Source organism: Dipodomys ordii, unplaced genomic scaffold, assembly GCF_000151885.1.
Source record: "Dipodomys ordii isolate 6190 unplaced genomic scaffold, Dord_2.0 Scaffold23, whole genome shotgun sequence".
Taxonomy (NCBI): domain Eukaryota; kingdom Metazoa; phylum Chordata; class Mammalia; order Rodentia; family Heteromyidae; genus Dipodomys; species Dipodomys ordii.
The window spans coordinates 8,425,903-8,442,800 of NW_012267239.1; the positions used below are offsets into that span (position 1 = coordinate 8,425,903).

Below are 16,898 nucleotides of genomic sequence, written 5' to 3' on the forward strand. Positions count from 1 at the left end.
TACATCTGCCAATTACCTGAATTTTTTTTTTTTAATGCGGGTCCTAGGGCTTAAACTCAGGGCCAAGTTGCTGTCCCTGAGCTTCCCCTGTCACCGCCCCCCCCCCCCAAGCTAGCCCTCTGCCACAGTGCCATTTCCAGCTTTTTTTTTTTTTTTTTTTTTGGTGGTTAATTGGAGATTAGAGTGTCACAGACTTTCCTGCCTGGTCTGTCTTCAAACCATGATCCTCAGATATCAGTCTCCTGAGTAGCTAGGCTTACAAGCATGAGCCACTGGAGCCTGGCTTTACCTGGGCTCTGTTAGGTAGTTGAATTATACCATTGACAGCTATTGACCTATTATATCTGATCTATTTCACAAAATTTAAAAAAAATTATGATCTACATTTACTCTGTTGCTTAAAAAAAAAATCTGTCCTATTAAACTTCTTGTTGACTTTGCTTCATCCATCCTGCTCATTGGAGTGGTTTCATGCACCAGGCATCGCCCAGCAACTTGGTACACCTGCTTAGTTTCTTGTTGCCCACACACACACACACACACACACACACACACACACACACACACACACACACACACACACACACACACACACACACACACACACAAACACACACAGCGTGTTGGACAAGTTTAAACACATCAGTAGGACCCACCTCTCAGTCTAACAATGACTATGAACATGCCTTCATTTGTCTCCCAGAACAGCAGCTTAAATGGCTTTGAAAAGTATTTCATCATGGTCTGATTCTCCTTGAAGGGCTCATTGTCCTGAAGATCACCTCCACACCCTGCTAAGCTCTTCTTAGAGAGAGGCGAGAAGGGAGAGAGAGGAAGGCAGGCAGGAAGGTTATTTCATAGATGTAAATGTCACTCTTTCTTTTTATTATAGTAAATAACCAGCCTATTTCTTGGAAAGCCAATGGACAGTTGATGTGTTTATTCCAGAAAGATGTTTGGAGCCCAGCTGTCACCAAATAGATCCTTGTTCCTATCACTTGTTTGTCTGGTTCCTGACTACTAATTAATGTTATCTTAAAATAGTGTGAAGAAACTAAAGAGGATAATTTATGGAAGAAACCATCTTGTACTTGTGTATGCGTGTGTGGGGGAGTGGGGGGAGTGATACCTCCTTTTCAGAGGGCATCTTAGCTGGTTTGTTTTTTTTTATTATTTTTTTCTTAAGGGTTTGATTAAGTTCCAATTTATGCACCCGGGCCCAGTGATCTTTAGTATCTCTTGTTATAGATGAGTTGTTGGGAAGAGGCAGTGGGGAACATAAGGGGAACATTGAATTGGGTGGAAGGAAAAAAGAGGGATATAGGTAATGGAGCATACCAACATTCATTAAGCACCTACTGTCTGCTATGCACTGTGTTCAGTCTATCTTCCAGAAAGGCAGGGTATACCCAACCCTCAGATGAAGAGAATGAGGCTCTAAGAGGCAATCTGAGATGCCTGCCCAAGATCATATTTCTGCCAGGATTTAAACTAGGGCTGGAAGATTCCAGAGTCCAGGTTCTTCTTCTTCCAACACAATGTCCCAGGGAACCAGTTACCTCTTAAGAGAAAGAAGAAACAGGAAGCAAAACACAGACAGAGAGAAGTGAATTAAGAGGAAGACTACAAGCAAATTCTGGTCATTTGAAAATTCCCTTAAGGATGTAAAGCCTTCTTTCCTGGCTCTCTCTTTCTCTAAATCTCCAGGGAGTCTGAGGCAGTAGGAAAGAGATTGTTTGGGTCCCAGCCAGGATGGTTAGATGATAACCCAGTTTTTGGATGAAATCAAGCAGTATCCCGTTGAGATGGAACACATTTAGGAAAAGATACACACATTTTAGGAAAGTGAGCCATAAAACCAGTATCTCTATAGTCTGCCCTATTTTCTGGTTGACTTCCATTGTAAAAATTGCAAGAGATTTTCAGCACAAAACTACTTCCAGTATAAGTAACTGATTCCGCGCCCCCCCTCCCCCCATTATTGCCAACTCCTGTGCTGAATCTGGATCTTGCTCTTCCTTTCTCCTCACATTGCAGGTATATGCCCTAGAATTGTGGCTTTCTGTTCCTGTGGGCAGTCGTGAGGTTTGGAGTGGTGTGATCCTTTCTGTGCAACGCACACTGCCTGTACAGTGATTTTTCCAAACAGACATTGAGATCCTAGGAGGGGGGAAAAAAAGGAACAAATGGAACTGAGTGGTCATAGCCATTGGGAAGTCAGACTTGTAGATCCTGTGGCTGTGGCCATCCAAGTTTTCTTTGCAAATTCTGAGAAGGGAGGGGGGAGGCGCACGCACGCATGAGAGAGAGAGAGAGAGAGAGAGAGAGGAGAGAGAGAGAGAGATTGTTTGCCTAAGGCTGGCACTCTACCATTTGAGCCATAATTGAGAGAGTTTGTTTGCCTAAGGCTGGCACTCTACCATTTGAGCCATAGTTTTTGGTAGTTAATTGGAGATAAGAGCCTCACAGACTTTTCTGCCCATGCTGATTTCAAACTGCTAGCCTCAAATCTCAGCCTCCTGAGTAGCTTGAATTACAGACATGAGCCACCAACCTGGCTACACTTTTGGCTTTTTCTTTTCTTTTTTGCTGGTGAATTGGAGATGAGAATTTTCCAATCTGCCTGTCCTTGCTGACTTCGAACAGAACCTCAGTCTTCAGATCTCAGCCTCTTTTTTTTTTTTTTTTGGTCAGTTGTGGGGCTTGAACTCTGTGCTTGGGCGCTGTCCCTCAGCTCTTCAGCTCAAGGCGAAAGCTCTACCACTTGAGCCACGGTGCCACTTCCGGTTTTCTGAGTGGTTTATTGGAGATAAGAGTCTCACGGACTTTTTCCTGCCTGGGCTGGCTTTGAACCATGATCCTAAGATCTCAGCCTCCTGAGTAGCTAGGATTACAGGCGTGAGCCACCAGCGCCCGGCTCAAGATCTCAGCCTCTTGAATAGCTAGGATTATAGACGTGAGCCACTCATAATGCCTGGCTCTCCAATTCTTTTTTAGCTGTGGTCCATATCATCTTAGCAGACAAATGGTAATTCTGGAAGGAGGTGCTTTCAAAAGCGCAACTGGTATCATGCTGGACACGAGCTGGGAAGAGGACAAGGAGGGAGCCATGTGTGTTCTGTGAGGTACTGAACCTTTCTCTGGCTCTTCTCCCCACTTAGCAAGCCAAGTTACAGCAGCAGATGGACCTGCAGAAGAACCACATTTTCCGTCTGACTCAAGGCCTACAAGAAGCCCTTGATCGGGCTGACCTGCTGAAGACAGAAAGGAGTGATCTGGAATACCAGCTGGAAAACATTCAGGTGAGGAGTGGCAGGGGAAATCTTTTAAAAAAAATGCAATGCGGTAAGTAAACACACTGGATGATATGCACTTGATTTCAGATGAATTAACTGAAGTATAAAAGAGTCTATGGAGAGTTCAAATAGTATAATTCTTTAGAAGGATAAAGTTAAAGCTCAACAAAATAAGCACTGGGAAATGGGTACTTGCAAGGAGGTGGGAAAGGGAGGAGGGTGTGAGGAGAGTAGATGAATGAAGGGAGAAAGGGGAGGATGTAATGAAGAATTCATTGTATATGCCACAAAATTAAGAGAAATAAGAGGAGGAGTGTATCATGGGTGTGAAAATGTTGAAGGGGGTGATACAGATCAAGATGCATTGTATGCACAAACGCGTTTGTTAAATTGTAAAATAATTCAATACATATCCTACAAAATTAAGAAAAGTAAGGAAAGTGGTGGGTTGGGAGGGAGGGAGGAGAATGGACTGTGTTCATAAACTGCTGTGTTGAATGGTAGCTCCTTTGGACCACTACTTAATGATAATAACAAGTATATATATTTAAAAACCTGAATGAAGGGCTGGGGAAGTAGCTCAGTGATAGAGCGCGTGCTTAGCATGAGCAACGTGCTCACCTTGCACCCTCTGCCTCCAAAACAATTGTGTTCAGAGGCAAGACATGATGGTAAGTATCTTCATGTTGTATAATGTTGTATGACACATTTCGTTACCCCAGCATTGGATCCTAAAATTAGTCATTGACTTTTTTTTTTGCTTTTTCATCTAACTTTTCATTTATCCTTTTTTTTTTAACCTTGTAATGAAATCAGGACAAAATATGTATTAGCCCAGTGCTGTTGGTGTTGAATTTCCTCTGCCTAGTAGCTTGAAACCTACTTTGTTTTAGCAGTACTGAGGGTTGAACTCAGAGCCTTGTTCTTTGTAGTCAGATGCTCTACCACTGAGCTACACCTCTAGCATTTTTTGCTTGTTATTTTTTGAACAGGGTCTTATATTTTTTTTCCCCAGTCTGGCCTGGGCTGCCATTTGCCTTTTTATATTTCTTGTATAGCTGGGATGACAGGTACTTGCCATCAACCAATATGTCCAGTATTTGGCTGAGATAGGGTTTCACTAACTTTTTTCCATAGCTGGCCTCAAATCATGATCCCTCATGAATCATTGTTCCCATGCCCATCTGTGTGTGTGTGTGTGTGTGTGTGTGTGTATGTGTGTGTGTGTGTATCTATCTTTATCTGTGTGTTACTGGGGATTGAACTCAGAGCGTTGTGTATGCTAAGCAAGCACTCTACCACTGAGCTACAGCCCCAGCTTGTTTCTTAAATGTACCAAATTTTAAAGCCTTCTTCTGTCTAGACTCTGAGGTGTTTTTTCCCCCCCATGAATTTTAGGTTCTCTATTCTCACGAAAAGGTGAAAATGGAAGGCACTATTTCTCAACAAACCAAACTCATTGATTTTCTCCAAGCCAAAATGGACCAACCTGCTAAAAAGAAAAAGGTGGGTCAACGTGTTTGACATAGGGCAATTGTTAGTTCAATTCCATCCATTATGAGTCAGCAGACATATTAATCAAAGGTATATAGAAGAAAAATTTGCATATTATTTTGGGGGGGGTGGGAAAATAGGTATAGATGTAATTAGAATAGTCTTTATCAGTGGGTGTCACTGATCACATCCAACAAATGGTTCATGCCATCAGAATCATCCTGCCTTTCTCTAAGGGAGTGATTTTTGTTTTTTCCTCCCACGAAGTGGTTAGGGCATGGTGGGAGTGGTGTACACAGAGAGAGGTTAATACACAGGTGATAGATGCTCGACTCCAAACAGGTTTGAAGGTCATGTGTACTGGACTCTAACGGGATTGGCAGGTCATGTGTATAGAGCTTCTGAGAGACAGGCTTCTGAGAGACAAGTAGGGCATAGGCCAGAGACTCCTGTGTGTAGTTCTTAGGTCATCTGTGTGGGACTTGAGGATGGGCTTAGAATGATCTAGTCTCATTTAGTTTAATTTCAAGACAGTCTTGTTGTGTAAGCCCAGGCTGGCTTGTAACTTACTATGTAGCCTTGGCTTCCCTCGAACTCACTACCTTTCAGCCTCAGCCTCCTGAGTTCTGGGATCACAGGTGTATACCTCATACCCTAGCTAGTCTAATGCCTTTAATTGGCTAACAAAGACCCAAGAAGTTGAAATGACCGGCCTAAGAGCTGATCCCTCCTCTCTGGTGCTGTACCATTCTGCTGCCACTGTTTCTATAGGAAAGGGTTTGATGACCGGGAATCCTTAGGAGAAAGGTGTGGAGGCTGGGGGGTGGGGAGAGGGGGTGTCCCTGGTTGGTCCCCGTGATTCTGATGCTCTCTGTCCTGTAAGGGGTGAGCACAGCATTTCACGGGTTGCCTCCTGCTGAGTATGGACCTCACAGAAGGATTTTCTTGCGTTTTGAGTGGCCGTATCTTATACTCACGATAATTTAATCTTCTTTATTTTAGCAGCGGACTGTTGTCTGGTCATGTCACTCAATGTTGTTGGGGTGTCCATTTCTTTTTCTTTCCATTTTTATTGTCACGCATTTTTTTTCCCTTCCATGTCCATTCAATGTTTTCATTTTGTCTATTTTAGTAAGCCCCCTTATTTTGATATCATTTTAAATTTTTTGTGTTGTTTTTCCCCCTCCCCCAAACATCTTTCTCTGTGTCTTGTAACGAAGCACCATGAGACAAGTTCAAAGGCAAGAGTAACCTCTGAACCAGCCCTCCTGGCTCCATACTCCATCTCTCCTGGTTCCATTTTTTTGAGGGGGAAAGACTCTCGGGAAATGACTCTCCTGTCCTGGGAATGCTAAAGGAAGAGGTGGAGGCCGTTCAAGCATCTTTAAACCTCTTGGCGAAAACTTCCACCCTCCCCTCCCTCTCCCCCTCCCACACTTACATTTTTTTTCAGCTGTCAGGAACGGGCTGAGGCTCAGCCTCCCCCTTCCCCCCTTCACATGCCATTTTTACTAAACACACTTACAGTGAGTATGCGCCTGGCCTTGGTGGGTTGTTCCTCCCGAGTCAGCTTTCCTCTAGCTAGCGCACAGTGCCAGTTTCAAGGAGTTAGGAGATATCTCTGTTTCCATTGCTAGGGTTTATTTAGTCGACGGAAAGAGGACCCTGCTTTGCCCACACAGGTTCCTCTGCAGTACAATGAGCTGAAGCTGGCCCTGGAGAAGGAGAAAGCTCGCTGTGCAGAGCTAGAGGAAGCTCTTCAGAAGACCCGCATTGAGCTCCGGTCCGCCCGGGAGGAAGGTAGGGGCTCTGTTTCTGTCAAATGTTCTAAACCTAAGATGGGCAAAATCAGATGGTTTGTTTTCAGTGAGGTTGGTCAGGACTAGTTCTGCAACTTGGTTACGGTCCATGCGCTTACAGTCCAGATCGGACAGATTTTTAGTCTCCTTGGGATGGCCAAGGTGGCGTGGTGCATGGCCTTTTGGTCTTGGGGTAACTCGAAAGGCAACCGGGGGGCAGTCTGCTTGGTTTGGGCCCTTTTGGCAGTTCAGTTAACCGACAGGCGTTGTACTGGTGTCTCCGCAGCTGCCCACCGCAAAGCCACGGACCACCCACACCCGTCTACACCAGCCACTGCAAGGCAGCAGATTGCCATGTCTGCCATTGTGCGGTCACCCGAGCACCAGCCCAGTGCCATGAGTCTGCTTGCCCCGCCCTCCAGCCGTAGGAAGGAGTCTTCAACTCCAGAGGGTATGTATTTGTCTTAACTCTGTTTCCTGTGGCTATGACAAAACTCTCTGAGACTGGGTGGCTAATAAGTTTATTTGGCTCCTGGTTCCAGAGGCTGGGAAGTCCATGTGTGTGTGTGTATACCAGCATCAGATGGGGCCTGGGACTGCATTTCAGCATGGCAAGGATGAGGAACAGAAGTGCCCAGCTCAGCTGTCCCTTCTTCATATGAAAACATGTCATCCCCCTATGGGGGTGATGACCGCATTTAGCTCTAATTAGTTCCCAGGGCCTTACCTTAAACTTACCTTAAGCTATCAACATGCCAATGTGGAGGTTATATTTTCAACACAGGAATTTGCAGAAGCTGGGTGCTGGTGGCTCTAATCAGAGCTACTCAGGAAGCTGAGATCTTAGGATCATGGTTTGAAGCCAGCCTGGACAGGAAAGTCCATGAGACTCTTATCTCCAATAAGTTAGAAAACAACAAAAACCAGAAGCGTTACTGTGGCTCAAAGTGGTAGAACATTAGCCTTGAGTGTAAAAGCTGAGGGACAGTGCCTAGGCTCTGAGTTCAAGCCCCATGACTGACTGAAAAGAAAGAACTTTCACGGGACTCACTCAAACCAGATCTGTGCTTAAGGTTGGAGTCATCCAGATTTTGTTTTCAACTTTCTAATAAATGCAAGCTTTTGGTTAAAAAAAAAAAACATAGCAGGTAATTCTAAAGAAATAAGAGAGTAAGAAGTACAGTAAGCCTTCCTTCTGCATTCCTTACTCAGAGGTCAGCCATTTCAATCTTCCAGCGATGGTTCATGCATGCAACCACATCTGTATTAACTGATGAGTGTTACATGAATCTAAGACTATGAGAATATTTTTCTTAGCCCGGTTTAAATATCATAGCATACTATGCTATATACTGCAAAAACCTTTCAATGTTACCTTAGAACATTTCCTATTCATGTTTAGAATTCATGGTATGGTCCTATCTTCGCATACTGAAACAGGCCTTTGTCGGTGGGTGCTGTGGTTGTATGTGGTTACAGTCTCTTATTGCACATAAATAACATCCTATACCATTGTGTGTTTCATGGCTGTGCCATAAATCCTTGGGGGAAATGGACCATTGGGTTAAAGGTTCTGTGCATGTCAAGTTTTGGTAGTATGTGCCACTGTATAGATGACTTCCAGGTTAAGGAGTTTTCTTTGTCGTCTCAAAAGTACTCTGTCACCTAGACATGAAGTGCACGTTAAAAAGGCCATGGAAAATGGCTGGAAAATAAGAGTGGAACTATGCTTGAGCATCACGGTGTCTTTGTCCTGCCCTACTTCAGTTGTGAATCTTGATGGCATTCAGAGGTTTGCATCCTGAGCTTTCCTCTTTTCGAAGTTGCCTCTAATTAGCTAGGTCACCCAGGAAGCCGAGCCTGCTCCATGGTGGGAAGAAAGGGATCAGCCCTTTTAACAGCCTTGAATCAAAAAGCAAGATCAGTACTTTGAGACTAAAAAAGTTAAGTTTTGGACAAAAGGCTAATCATGAAAAAAAATGCCTTTAAAGAATTCTCCAGTTTTTACATGTAATAATGAGAAATTCCTTAATAATATAAATTTAAATTGGGTTCTGCCAAGCTCTTAGATATCCTATTTCATCTGGAAAGCAAAGACTTGTGACTAAAATATTTAACACCTTATATATTTGCCTTCACACACATCCATGCCATCATGATAGTCTTCCCCTGGGAATGTGTTCTTAATTAAAAGCTCATTCCTAATAGCCAGGTGATGGAAGCTTTTGTTTTATTTTTTCAGTTGTGGGGCTTGAACTCAAGGCCTGAGCACCGTCCCTGAGCCTCTTTGTACTCAAAGCTAGTGTTCTACCACTTGGTCCACAGTGCCACTTCTAGTTTTTGAGAAGTTAATTGGAGATAAGAGCCTCATGAGGACTTTTCTGCTCAGGCTAGCTTTGACCCACGATACTCAGATCTCAGCCTCCTGAGTAGGTAGGATTACAAGTGTGAGCCACCTGTCCCCAGTTGTTGGGGTTTTTAATTCATTCAGGATGTGAATCCCTAATCAGAGATGTGATTTGCAAATGCTTATGTTCCCATTCTCTGAGTTGTCTTCACTTAATTTTTTTTCCCCTCCAGAATTCAGCCGGCGTCTTAAGGAGCGCATGCACCACAACATTCCTCACCGATTTAATGTGGGACTGAACATGCGAGCCACCAAGTGTGCTGTGTGTCTGGACACTGTGCATTTTGGACGCCAGGCATCCAAATGTCTTGGTAAGAGTTGTGGTCACACATCTGTGGTGGGCACCTGCATACCTCCGTCTGAAAAAAATCCATCAGGGAAGTGTATATTTGTTTGTTTGCTTTTTGGTTGGTTGTGGGGCTTGAATTCAGGGCCTGGATGCTGTCCCTGAGCTTCTTTTGCTCAAGGCTAGTGCTCTACCACTTTGAGCTACAGCACTACTTCTGGTTTTCTAGAAATAAGAGTCTCGTGGACTTCCTTTCTTGGGCTGGCTTTGAGCTGTGATCCTCAGATGTCAGCCACCTGAGTAGCTAATATTTACAAGCATAAGCCACCAGTACCCAACTATTTTTTTTTCCCTAGTCTTGGGGCTTGAACAGACAGGATTGAAGCCAGGAAAACTGAATCTAGTGTGTGGCTCTCTCGAGTCCTCTTTTCCCTGGAGCCTGGTACTTAGGACAGCAGAGAGGTTGCCTGGAGGCCCAGCCTCACTGACAGGAGCCTGGCTGGGGATAGAGGAGTCCTGGGTTTGGCAGGCAGAGGAAGGGAGCTATCCAAGCTCAGTTGGGCTTGTTTTCATTCCCCTAGAATGTCAGGTGATGTGTCATCCCAAGTGCTCCACCTGCTTGCCAGCCACCTGCGGCCTGCCTGCCGAGTACGCCACGCACTTCACTGAGGCCTTCTGCCGGGACAAAATGAACTCCCCAGGCCTCCAGAGCAAGGAGCCCAGTGGCAGCCTGCACCTGGAGGGGTGGATGAAAGTGCCCAGGTACTATTACAGGGTCGTGTGTGCTCCGGCAAGTGCTGCCTCAGACCCTGTCCATTCCTTGATGGTTTCTAGAAAAATAAGTGTGTGTGTGTGTGTGTGTGCGCGCGTGTGTGTGCTTGTGCGTGCTTGTGTGTGCTTGTGCTCCGGCAAGTGCTGCCTCAGACCCTGTCCATTCCTTGATGGTTTCTAGAAAAATAAGTGTGTGTGTGTGTGTGTGTGTGTGTGTGCTTGTGCGTGCTTGTGTGTGCTTGTGTGAGTGTTGATAGTGGGGCTTGGACTCAGGGCCTAGGCTCTGTTCCTGAGCTCAAGGATACTGCTCTACCGCTTTGAGCCATAGCACCACTTCTAGTTTTCTGGTGGCTGATGGAGATAAGAGTCTCATGGACTTTCCTGTCCGGGCTGATTTTAAACCATGATCCTCAGATTCAGGCCTTGTTAATAGCTAGGATCACAAGCCTGAGCCACCAGTGCCTGGCTGAAGAAATAACTTTTTGAGGTTCACTAACCCTCTCACCCCCAACTGCAGCCTGACTCAGAAACGGAGTCCAGGCATTTCCCTGGTCCTTCTTTCTTTTTTCCAGGAATAACAAACGAGGACAGCAAGGCTGGGACAGGAAGTACATTGTCCTGGAAGGATCCAAAGTTCTCATTTATGACAATGAAGCCCGAGAAGGTAAATTAATAATTCAGGGGGGGAGTTCCATTGCACGTGCGGCTTCACCCGAGACTCCCAGTGTTGGCCTTTGGAAGGCTTCGTTTTCTGTTTTGTTTTTGGTTATTGATTGATTTTTTTTTTTTTTGTTTTGGACTGCCTCGCGAGCCTTCTGCGCTTTCCCATTTTGCAAGTTAAAAAGCCAGATGACTTCTCTAAAGGTTATTGGTGCGATACTCACATCTATAGGTCTTCCCCCCGAAGGACCCGCAGGGTGCCGTCCCGAAGATTCCACCTGCTAATACACCTTCAGAGAACTTCCGCCTCAGCCAACTAACCCATAAATCCGCATCGTCATCAGAAATTTGACGGTGCCTCTCATCTGACACACTTTATTTTTTTTTATCTTCCCTCTCTGCCTCCTCTGCACACCTTTCCCCCCACCCTTGTCCTCGTGCACCTTCCTACACGCGTACCCTGTCTCTCTCCCTCCTTCTCTTCTCTTCTCTTCTCTTCTCTTCTCTTCTCTTCTCTTCTCTTCTCTTCTCTTCTCTCTCCCCTCGTTCTTGTTCCCGTTCTTTTGTTTTTCTTTCTGCCTTTCCTCTTTGTACCAAGCTGGACAGAGGCCGGTGGAAGAATTTGAGCTGTGCCTTCCCGACGGGGACGTATCTATTCATGGTGCCGTTGGTGCTTCTGAACTCGCAAACACAGCCAAAGCAGGTGAGGTAGAGCCGGAGGATCCCCATTGTGGAGGTGGGCTGGGTGTGGCAGATCAGGAAGGGGACATGGAGGGTTGGCTTTGCGGAGGAGGCCCGCCTTTCCTCTGCTCTGCGGCTTAGCTGTCCCTGGGATATGAAGACTCTAGCAGGGTCTCTCCTATCTCAGGGCCATCTGTGCCAGTAGATTGGAGGCAATGCACACCCCCAATCCCATACTTTCTGAAATCTCCTAGATGTCCCATACATACTGAAGATGGAGTCTCACCCACATACCACCTGCTGGCCAGGGAGAACCCTCTACCTGCTGGCTCCCAGCTTTCCTGACAAACAGCGCTGGGTTGCCGCCTTAGAATCAGTGGTCGCAGGTGGGCGAGTTTCAAGAGAAAAAGCAGAAGCTGACGCTGTGAGTATACACCTGGAGCCCTGGAGCTTGCTTTGTTGAGTGGGTTGACCTTGGGTAACCGATCCCAACCCTGGTGATGCCATTAGCTCGCTCAGTTTCCCTCTGAGGGGCAATGGCTGCAGACTGGCATGGTCAGTTTGTGGTGGAGTTGAAGGCACAGCCTCCAAGGCCACAGTGGGGCGGCAGCAGTCAGCTCAGGAGCGGCACGGTGGAGCCGTGCCAGTGTGCTTATGGTCCTGCCTCCTGTTTACTCTGGTTCATTCGTTTGATTGGAAGGCTTGCATTGTAAGCCACAGGGCTGCACAATAGTTTCCCAACAACCACGTCCACTTCAGGAGGGTTTTCAAAACCTTCCTGGCTGCTTTTGCAGTACACTTATTCACCCTTCTGTAGGCAGGTTTGGAATCCTCCTTTTCCATAAGATGTGAGAAGTGTAGGTGCCTTGATTGACATCACTCCCCCTAAAACATTCTGAGATGCAAACATCACTTCTCTCTCATTGGCGTTTGCCCCACCAAAGACCAGATTCTTAGCTTCTAATAAATGCTTCAAATCTTAGCAATGGGGGAATTCTTCACCGTGGGCATCCAGAAAAGAGCTTTTGTTGGTTTGTTTGGATGAACTGTGTGAGCCTTTGACTGAAATCCACATTAATATGCGCACAATAGGCCCGTGGCTGTACTTGCTACAAGCTTCTGCCTGCATGGGTTCAGGTAAAGAGAGCCCAGGGCTTGTTTGCTGCTGATGCTGTGCTTTGTACCTTTGCTGCAGCTTAGTGGGGAAGAACCTTCTATGTGGCTTATTAATCTATTGCAGGTGACATCTCTGTAGTTTCAGCTTATTTCCTATCGTAGAAGAACTTCCTGTGCCCGGGACATTCAGTGCCTTCTGCCTCCAAGTTGTAACTCATCTCATTAGAACCTGTCCCAGAGACACCAGTTAATACCATGTCTTACTTTGCAGCCTCTTGGAGCCAGAGATTTGGGATATGGCTCAGTGGTAGAGTGCTTGCCTAGCATATGTGAGGCTCTGGGTTCAGTCCCCAGCACTGCCAAAAAAACAAAATGGGTTGGGGTGGTGGTGGTGTGCAGAGCAGTGCAATCTAAGAGCAGATGTGTGTTTCTGACCTTCACTTTAAATTTCTTATTGTTTTTCTGGATGGGTTGATTATGAACAGATGAATCTATGTCGTCATTGTTTTCTTTTTCTTTTGCATATGGAAAGAAATTGCTTGGAAACTCCCTGCTGAAACTGGAAGGGGATGACCGCCTAGACATGAACTGCACCCTGCCCTTCAGTGACCAGGTAATGTGTCCCATGCTCTGTCAGCTGGCAGGGGGTTCGAGCCTCCCATATTAAGAAAGAAAGGGTCGAGAAGGCTTTGTTGCTTCTGCTCTGGGATGGTCCTGAAGACCTTCCTGTGCTTATGTTCTGTCTCTGGAATTCTTCTACCTTCACAGGTGGTGCTTGTGGGCACCGAGGAAGGGCTCTATGCACTGAATGTCTTGAAAAACTCCTTAACCCACGTCCCAGGAATTGGAGCCGTCTTCCAAATTTACATCATCAAGGACCTGGAGAAGCTACTCATGATAGCAGGTCTGAGGTCCAGGACGCCTTTGGTCTTTTTGTTTGGTCTGGAAGGAAACAGTTTGAGGGTTGTATTTCGTGCTGGTGATAGTCGAAGGCTGGCCCTCCTGGCAGCCATTGGCTCAGTGGTGGTTCTTTCCTCTGTGTCTATTGATTCCAAGCCTCTCTCTACATTTGCTTTCCTCGTAGCATCCAATCTAGCCTAGCCTTACAGCCCCAAGGAGTAACTCATCATTTTCCCAAGTGGAGGAGGTTGTATTAGTCCACTTTCCTCTCTAGAATGAAATACCAGAGGCAAGCTACTAATGACGAAGAAAGGTGTATTTGGCTCATAGTTCTGGAGGTTCAAAGTGCAGAGGGCACAGCGTTGGCTGGGTGAGAGCCACCCGGTGGCTTCATCACCATGTGAATAGAACGTCCAGGAATGTGGGCAGGAGCAAGCAGATCACATCTCCATTCAGGATGGCTAGGTGGATTGCTAGGTGGATGGCCAGGTGGGACTGGGGGATTTCTCCCTTTAATTCTCGGCAACCATCTTCTGAGAATGTACCACCCTGTGATCTATGAACTCTGTACTTGGCCCTGCCGCTCAAAGACTCCACAGGGTCTTCCAAAAGGACCGCCCTGGGGACCATTTCCCAACCATGTCTAACCACAGGAAGGGACAGGCCTCAAAGACTCATTGAAGTCCAGCCCTTTGTTCTGATTTCATTGGTACCACGATACATCATCCCCCACACGCTTCCCCATGACATGTGATCCCCACATGTGATCTCTCTTAGTCTAGGACCTCTCTTAGACCTTTCGTCTAGATTCACCACTCACTAATACTTTACGGGTTTTTTTTTTTCTCTCTCTTCCTTTCCCCCTTCCCCCCGATGACTTATTTGAGTTAATTTTAGGAATGTTCTTCAGCATTTCAACCCAAGAGTAAGGGCATTCTTTTACATGAATATGACACAATCTGCTTTTCTCTTCTTTGGCAGTACTTTTTTTTTTTTTCCTTTTAAGAGCAACCAATAATTTGTCACCTCAGTATTTAAGACATCTGTTAGTTAGGCTATGTTTTAGGCATGGCTGGATTCAGTGACTGAAATAATAGGATCAGGAGGTATCTTTTCTCAATCACTCAGCTCTTTTCTTCCTCTTCTCTCCCACTTCTCCCTCTTTCCCTCCTCCCCTGATTGTGTTTAAGAGAAGTTTTAAAATTTTTATCTTTAAGAGCTTTTATTTTTAAAATGATTTTAAAGTACTTGGACAAAGGAATTGCCATGTAACAAGGCAGTTTACAAATGCGATGTGTTTTGATCAACATTGGTGCATCTTGATCAATATCACCTTCTATCGTTCTCTCCATCTCTACCAACCTTACTCATCCCCTCAAATTATAGAGCAGTTTTACAAACACAGCAAACCAAGAGGAAGGTCTGGAGATTTCCCCTCCACCCCGCCCTCTACATTGCACATGGCCTTTGCACTGTCAGCATCCCCATCCAGCGCTGCATTTGTTACTATCTGTGGACTTCACTGACACATCATTATCTCACGAAGTCCATAGCTTACGCAACGTCTACTCTCATAAATTGTATGGGTTCTGACCAATGTATGGTGATGTGTGTCATATTGTAACATAGAGAATAATTTCATATGGTACAGTGTTTGCATTCAGGAGCTTTAACCCTTGTTCTGATGTAATTATCTGCTATTTGATCTCTGTGACTCTAGTAATGCTTTGTTATAGTGCCCCTCCCCCCAGTTCATGATCTAGGCCTACGAGTAATTGCATTTAAACATATATTGCAAGCATTCTTTAATATGGAATGGTTCCATCCTTTTCTTCCTTTACATCACATATTTGCATAATTCAGGCCTGTTGCTTTATAGCATGTATCCTCATTTTTTTTTGTTCCTGCGCCTAGGAGCATATTTGAAAGTTCAGCTCACATTCTCCAATTTTATGGCTGCAGGTTCTTTCTCCCATAATCTTGACTAAAAGTCCAACTCTCCTTCTCCTTTTTCTTTTCCTCCTCTTCCTCTTCCTCCTCCTCTTCTTCCTTCTCCTTCTTTTCCTTCTTCCTTCTTCATGTGTGTGTTTTAATTGATTGTTTTATTGGGGGTGCTGGTTCCTAGACTTGAACTCAGGGGCATGTGCTCAGCTTTTTCCCTAAGGGCTGGCACTCTACCACTTGAGCCACACCTCCAGTCTGGCATTTTGCTAGTGAATTGGAGCTAGAGTATCTTGGACTTTCCTGTCTGTGCTGGCTTTGAATTGTGATCTTTAGAGCTCAGCTTCTTGAGTAGCTAGGATTATAGACAGGAGGCAATTATTCTCCATCTTTCTTTTTTCTTCTACCCTTGCTCTCATTCCCCTCAACAGTTGCATAGCTAGAATCACATTCAATGTATGTATGTATGTATGCATGCATGTATGCATGTATGCATGTGCATCACGCATGTGGTATATACTTTCTTTGTCCATGAATATGCATATCCTTTAAATCAAGCATCCACAAATGAGTTAAAAAGGTCAAAAATTTTTTAAATCTTAGATCTAGAGCACAGGCCTAACATATGCTCACAGATTGAACATCCCTAATTAGAAAACACAGAATGATCCAAAACCTAAACCTTTTTGAATGCCCACGTGAAGCCACAGGTGGACCTTTCCACACCTGCCCTCATGTGCTGGAGCACAGTTCAGACCACAGGTGTGCTAAACACACTGTATAAAATTACCTTTGGGCTAGGTGAATAGCACGAGGAAGTATCTACGCTGCACAAGTGCGTTTTGGTGCCTAGACTTGGATTTCATCCCCACGCTACCTCATTTATGTAGACACAAAAATTCCAAAACCTGAAAGTAAAGCCCTTGTAAGTCCCACACACTGGGGATGGGGGACACTCCGCGTGCTGTGGGGGGATAGTGGGGGATTCTGTCTGTGCCATGGCTCCATGGCTCTCTGTGACCCTGCGTGGCCCCCAGGTGAAGAGCGAGCCCTGTGTCTGGTGGACGTGAAGAAGGTAAAGCAGTCCCTAGCGCAGTCGCACCTTCCTGCCCAGCCCGACATCTCGCCCAATGTGTTCGAAGCTGTCAAGGGCTGCCACTTGTTTGGTGCAGGCAAGGTAAGTTCTTCTCTGGCCTCCGCTGGTGGAATGGTCTTGAAAGTTGCACAGCCCCTCCTCCCTTGTCGAACTTACTGATTTAACCTTGAAAACTGGGTGTTATGAGACTAGCTTAAATTTCTTCTTCTGGGTGCCAGTGGCTCACGCCTGAAATCCTAGCTACTTAGGAGGCTGAGATCTGAGGATCACAGTTCAAAGCCAGCCCCAGCAAAAAGTCCAATTAACCATTCAAGAACTGGAAGTGGTGCTGTGGATCAATTGGAAGAGCTCTAGCTTTGAGCAGGAAGAGGCGCACAGCACTCAGACCTTGAGTTCAAGCCTCACAACCAACAAAAAAAATTTCTTCTCTTCCCTTCTTTCCTCCCTTCCT

The 16,898-nt window shown here is 45.6% G+C and overlaps 1 protein-coding gene across 1 annotated transcript in view; it reads left to right on the forward strand.

Moving 5' to 3' along the window:
* The window catches only part of Cit (citron rho-interacting serine/threonine kinase), a 165,823-nt gene that overhangs the window by 138,353 nt on the left and 10,572 nt on the right, over positions 1-16,898 (forward strand). The window contains exons 30-41 of the mRNA XM_013014323.1: positions 3,162-3,302; positions 4,695-4,802; positions 6,428-6,590; positions 6,876-7,040; positions 9,170-9,307; positions 9,864-10,044; positions 10,626-10,717; positions 11,312-11,416; positions 11,649-11,818; positions 13,043-13,123; positions 13,279-13,414; positions 16,389-16,528. Of these exons, the coding sequence (XP_012869777.1) occupies positions 3,162-3,302; positions 4,695-4,802; positions 6,428-6,590; positions 6,876-7,040; positions 9,170-9,307; positions 9,864-10,044; positions 10,626-10,717; positions 11,312-11,416; positions 11,649-11,818; positions 13,043-13,123; positions 13,279-13,414; positions 16,389-16,528 (1,620 nt within the window). The remainder of the gene's footprint in view (positions 1-3,161; positions 3,303-4,694; positions 4,803-6,427; positions 6,591-6,875; positions 7,041-9,169; positions 9,308-9,863; positions 10,045-10,625; positions 10,718-11,311; positions 11,417-11,648; positions 11,819-13,042; positions 13,124-13,278; positions 13,415-16,388; positions 16,529-16,898) is intronic.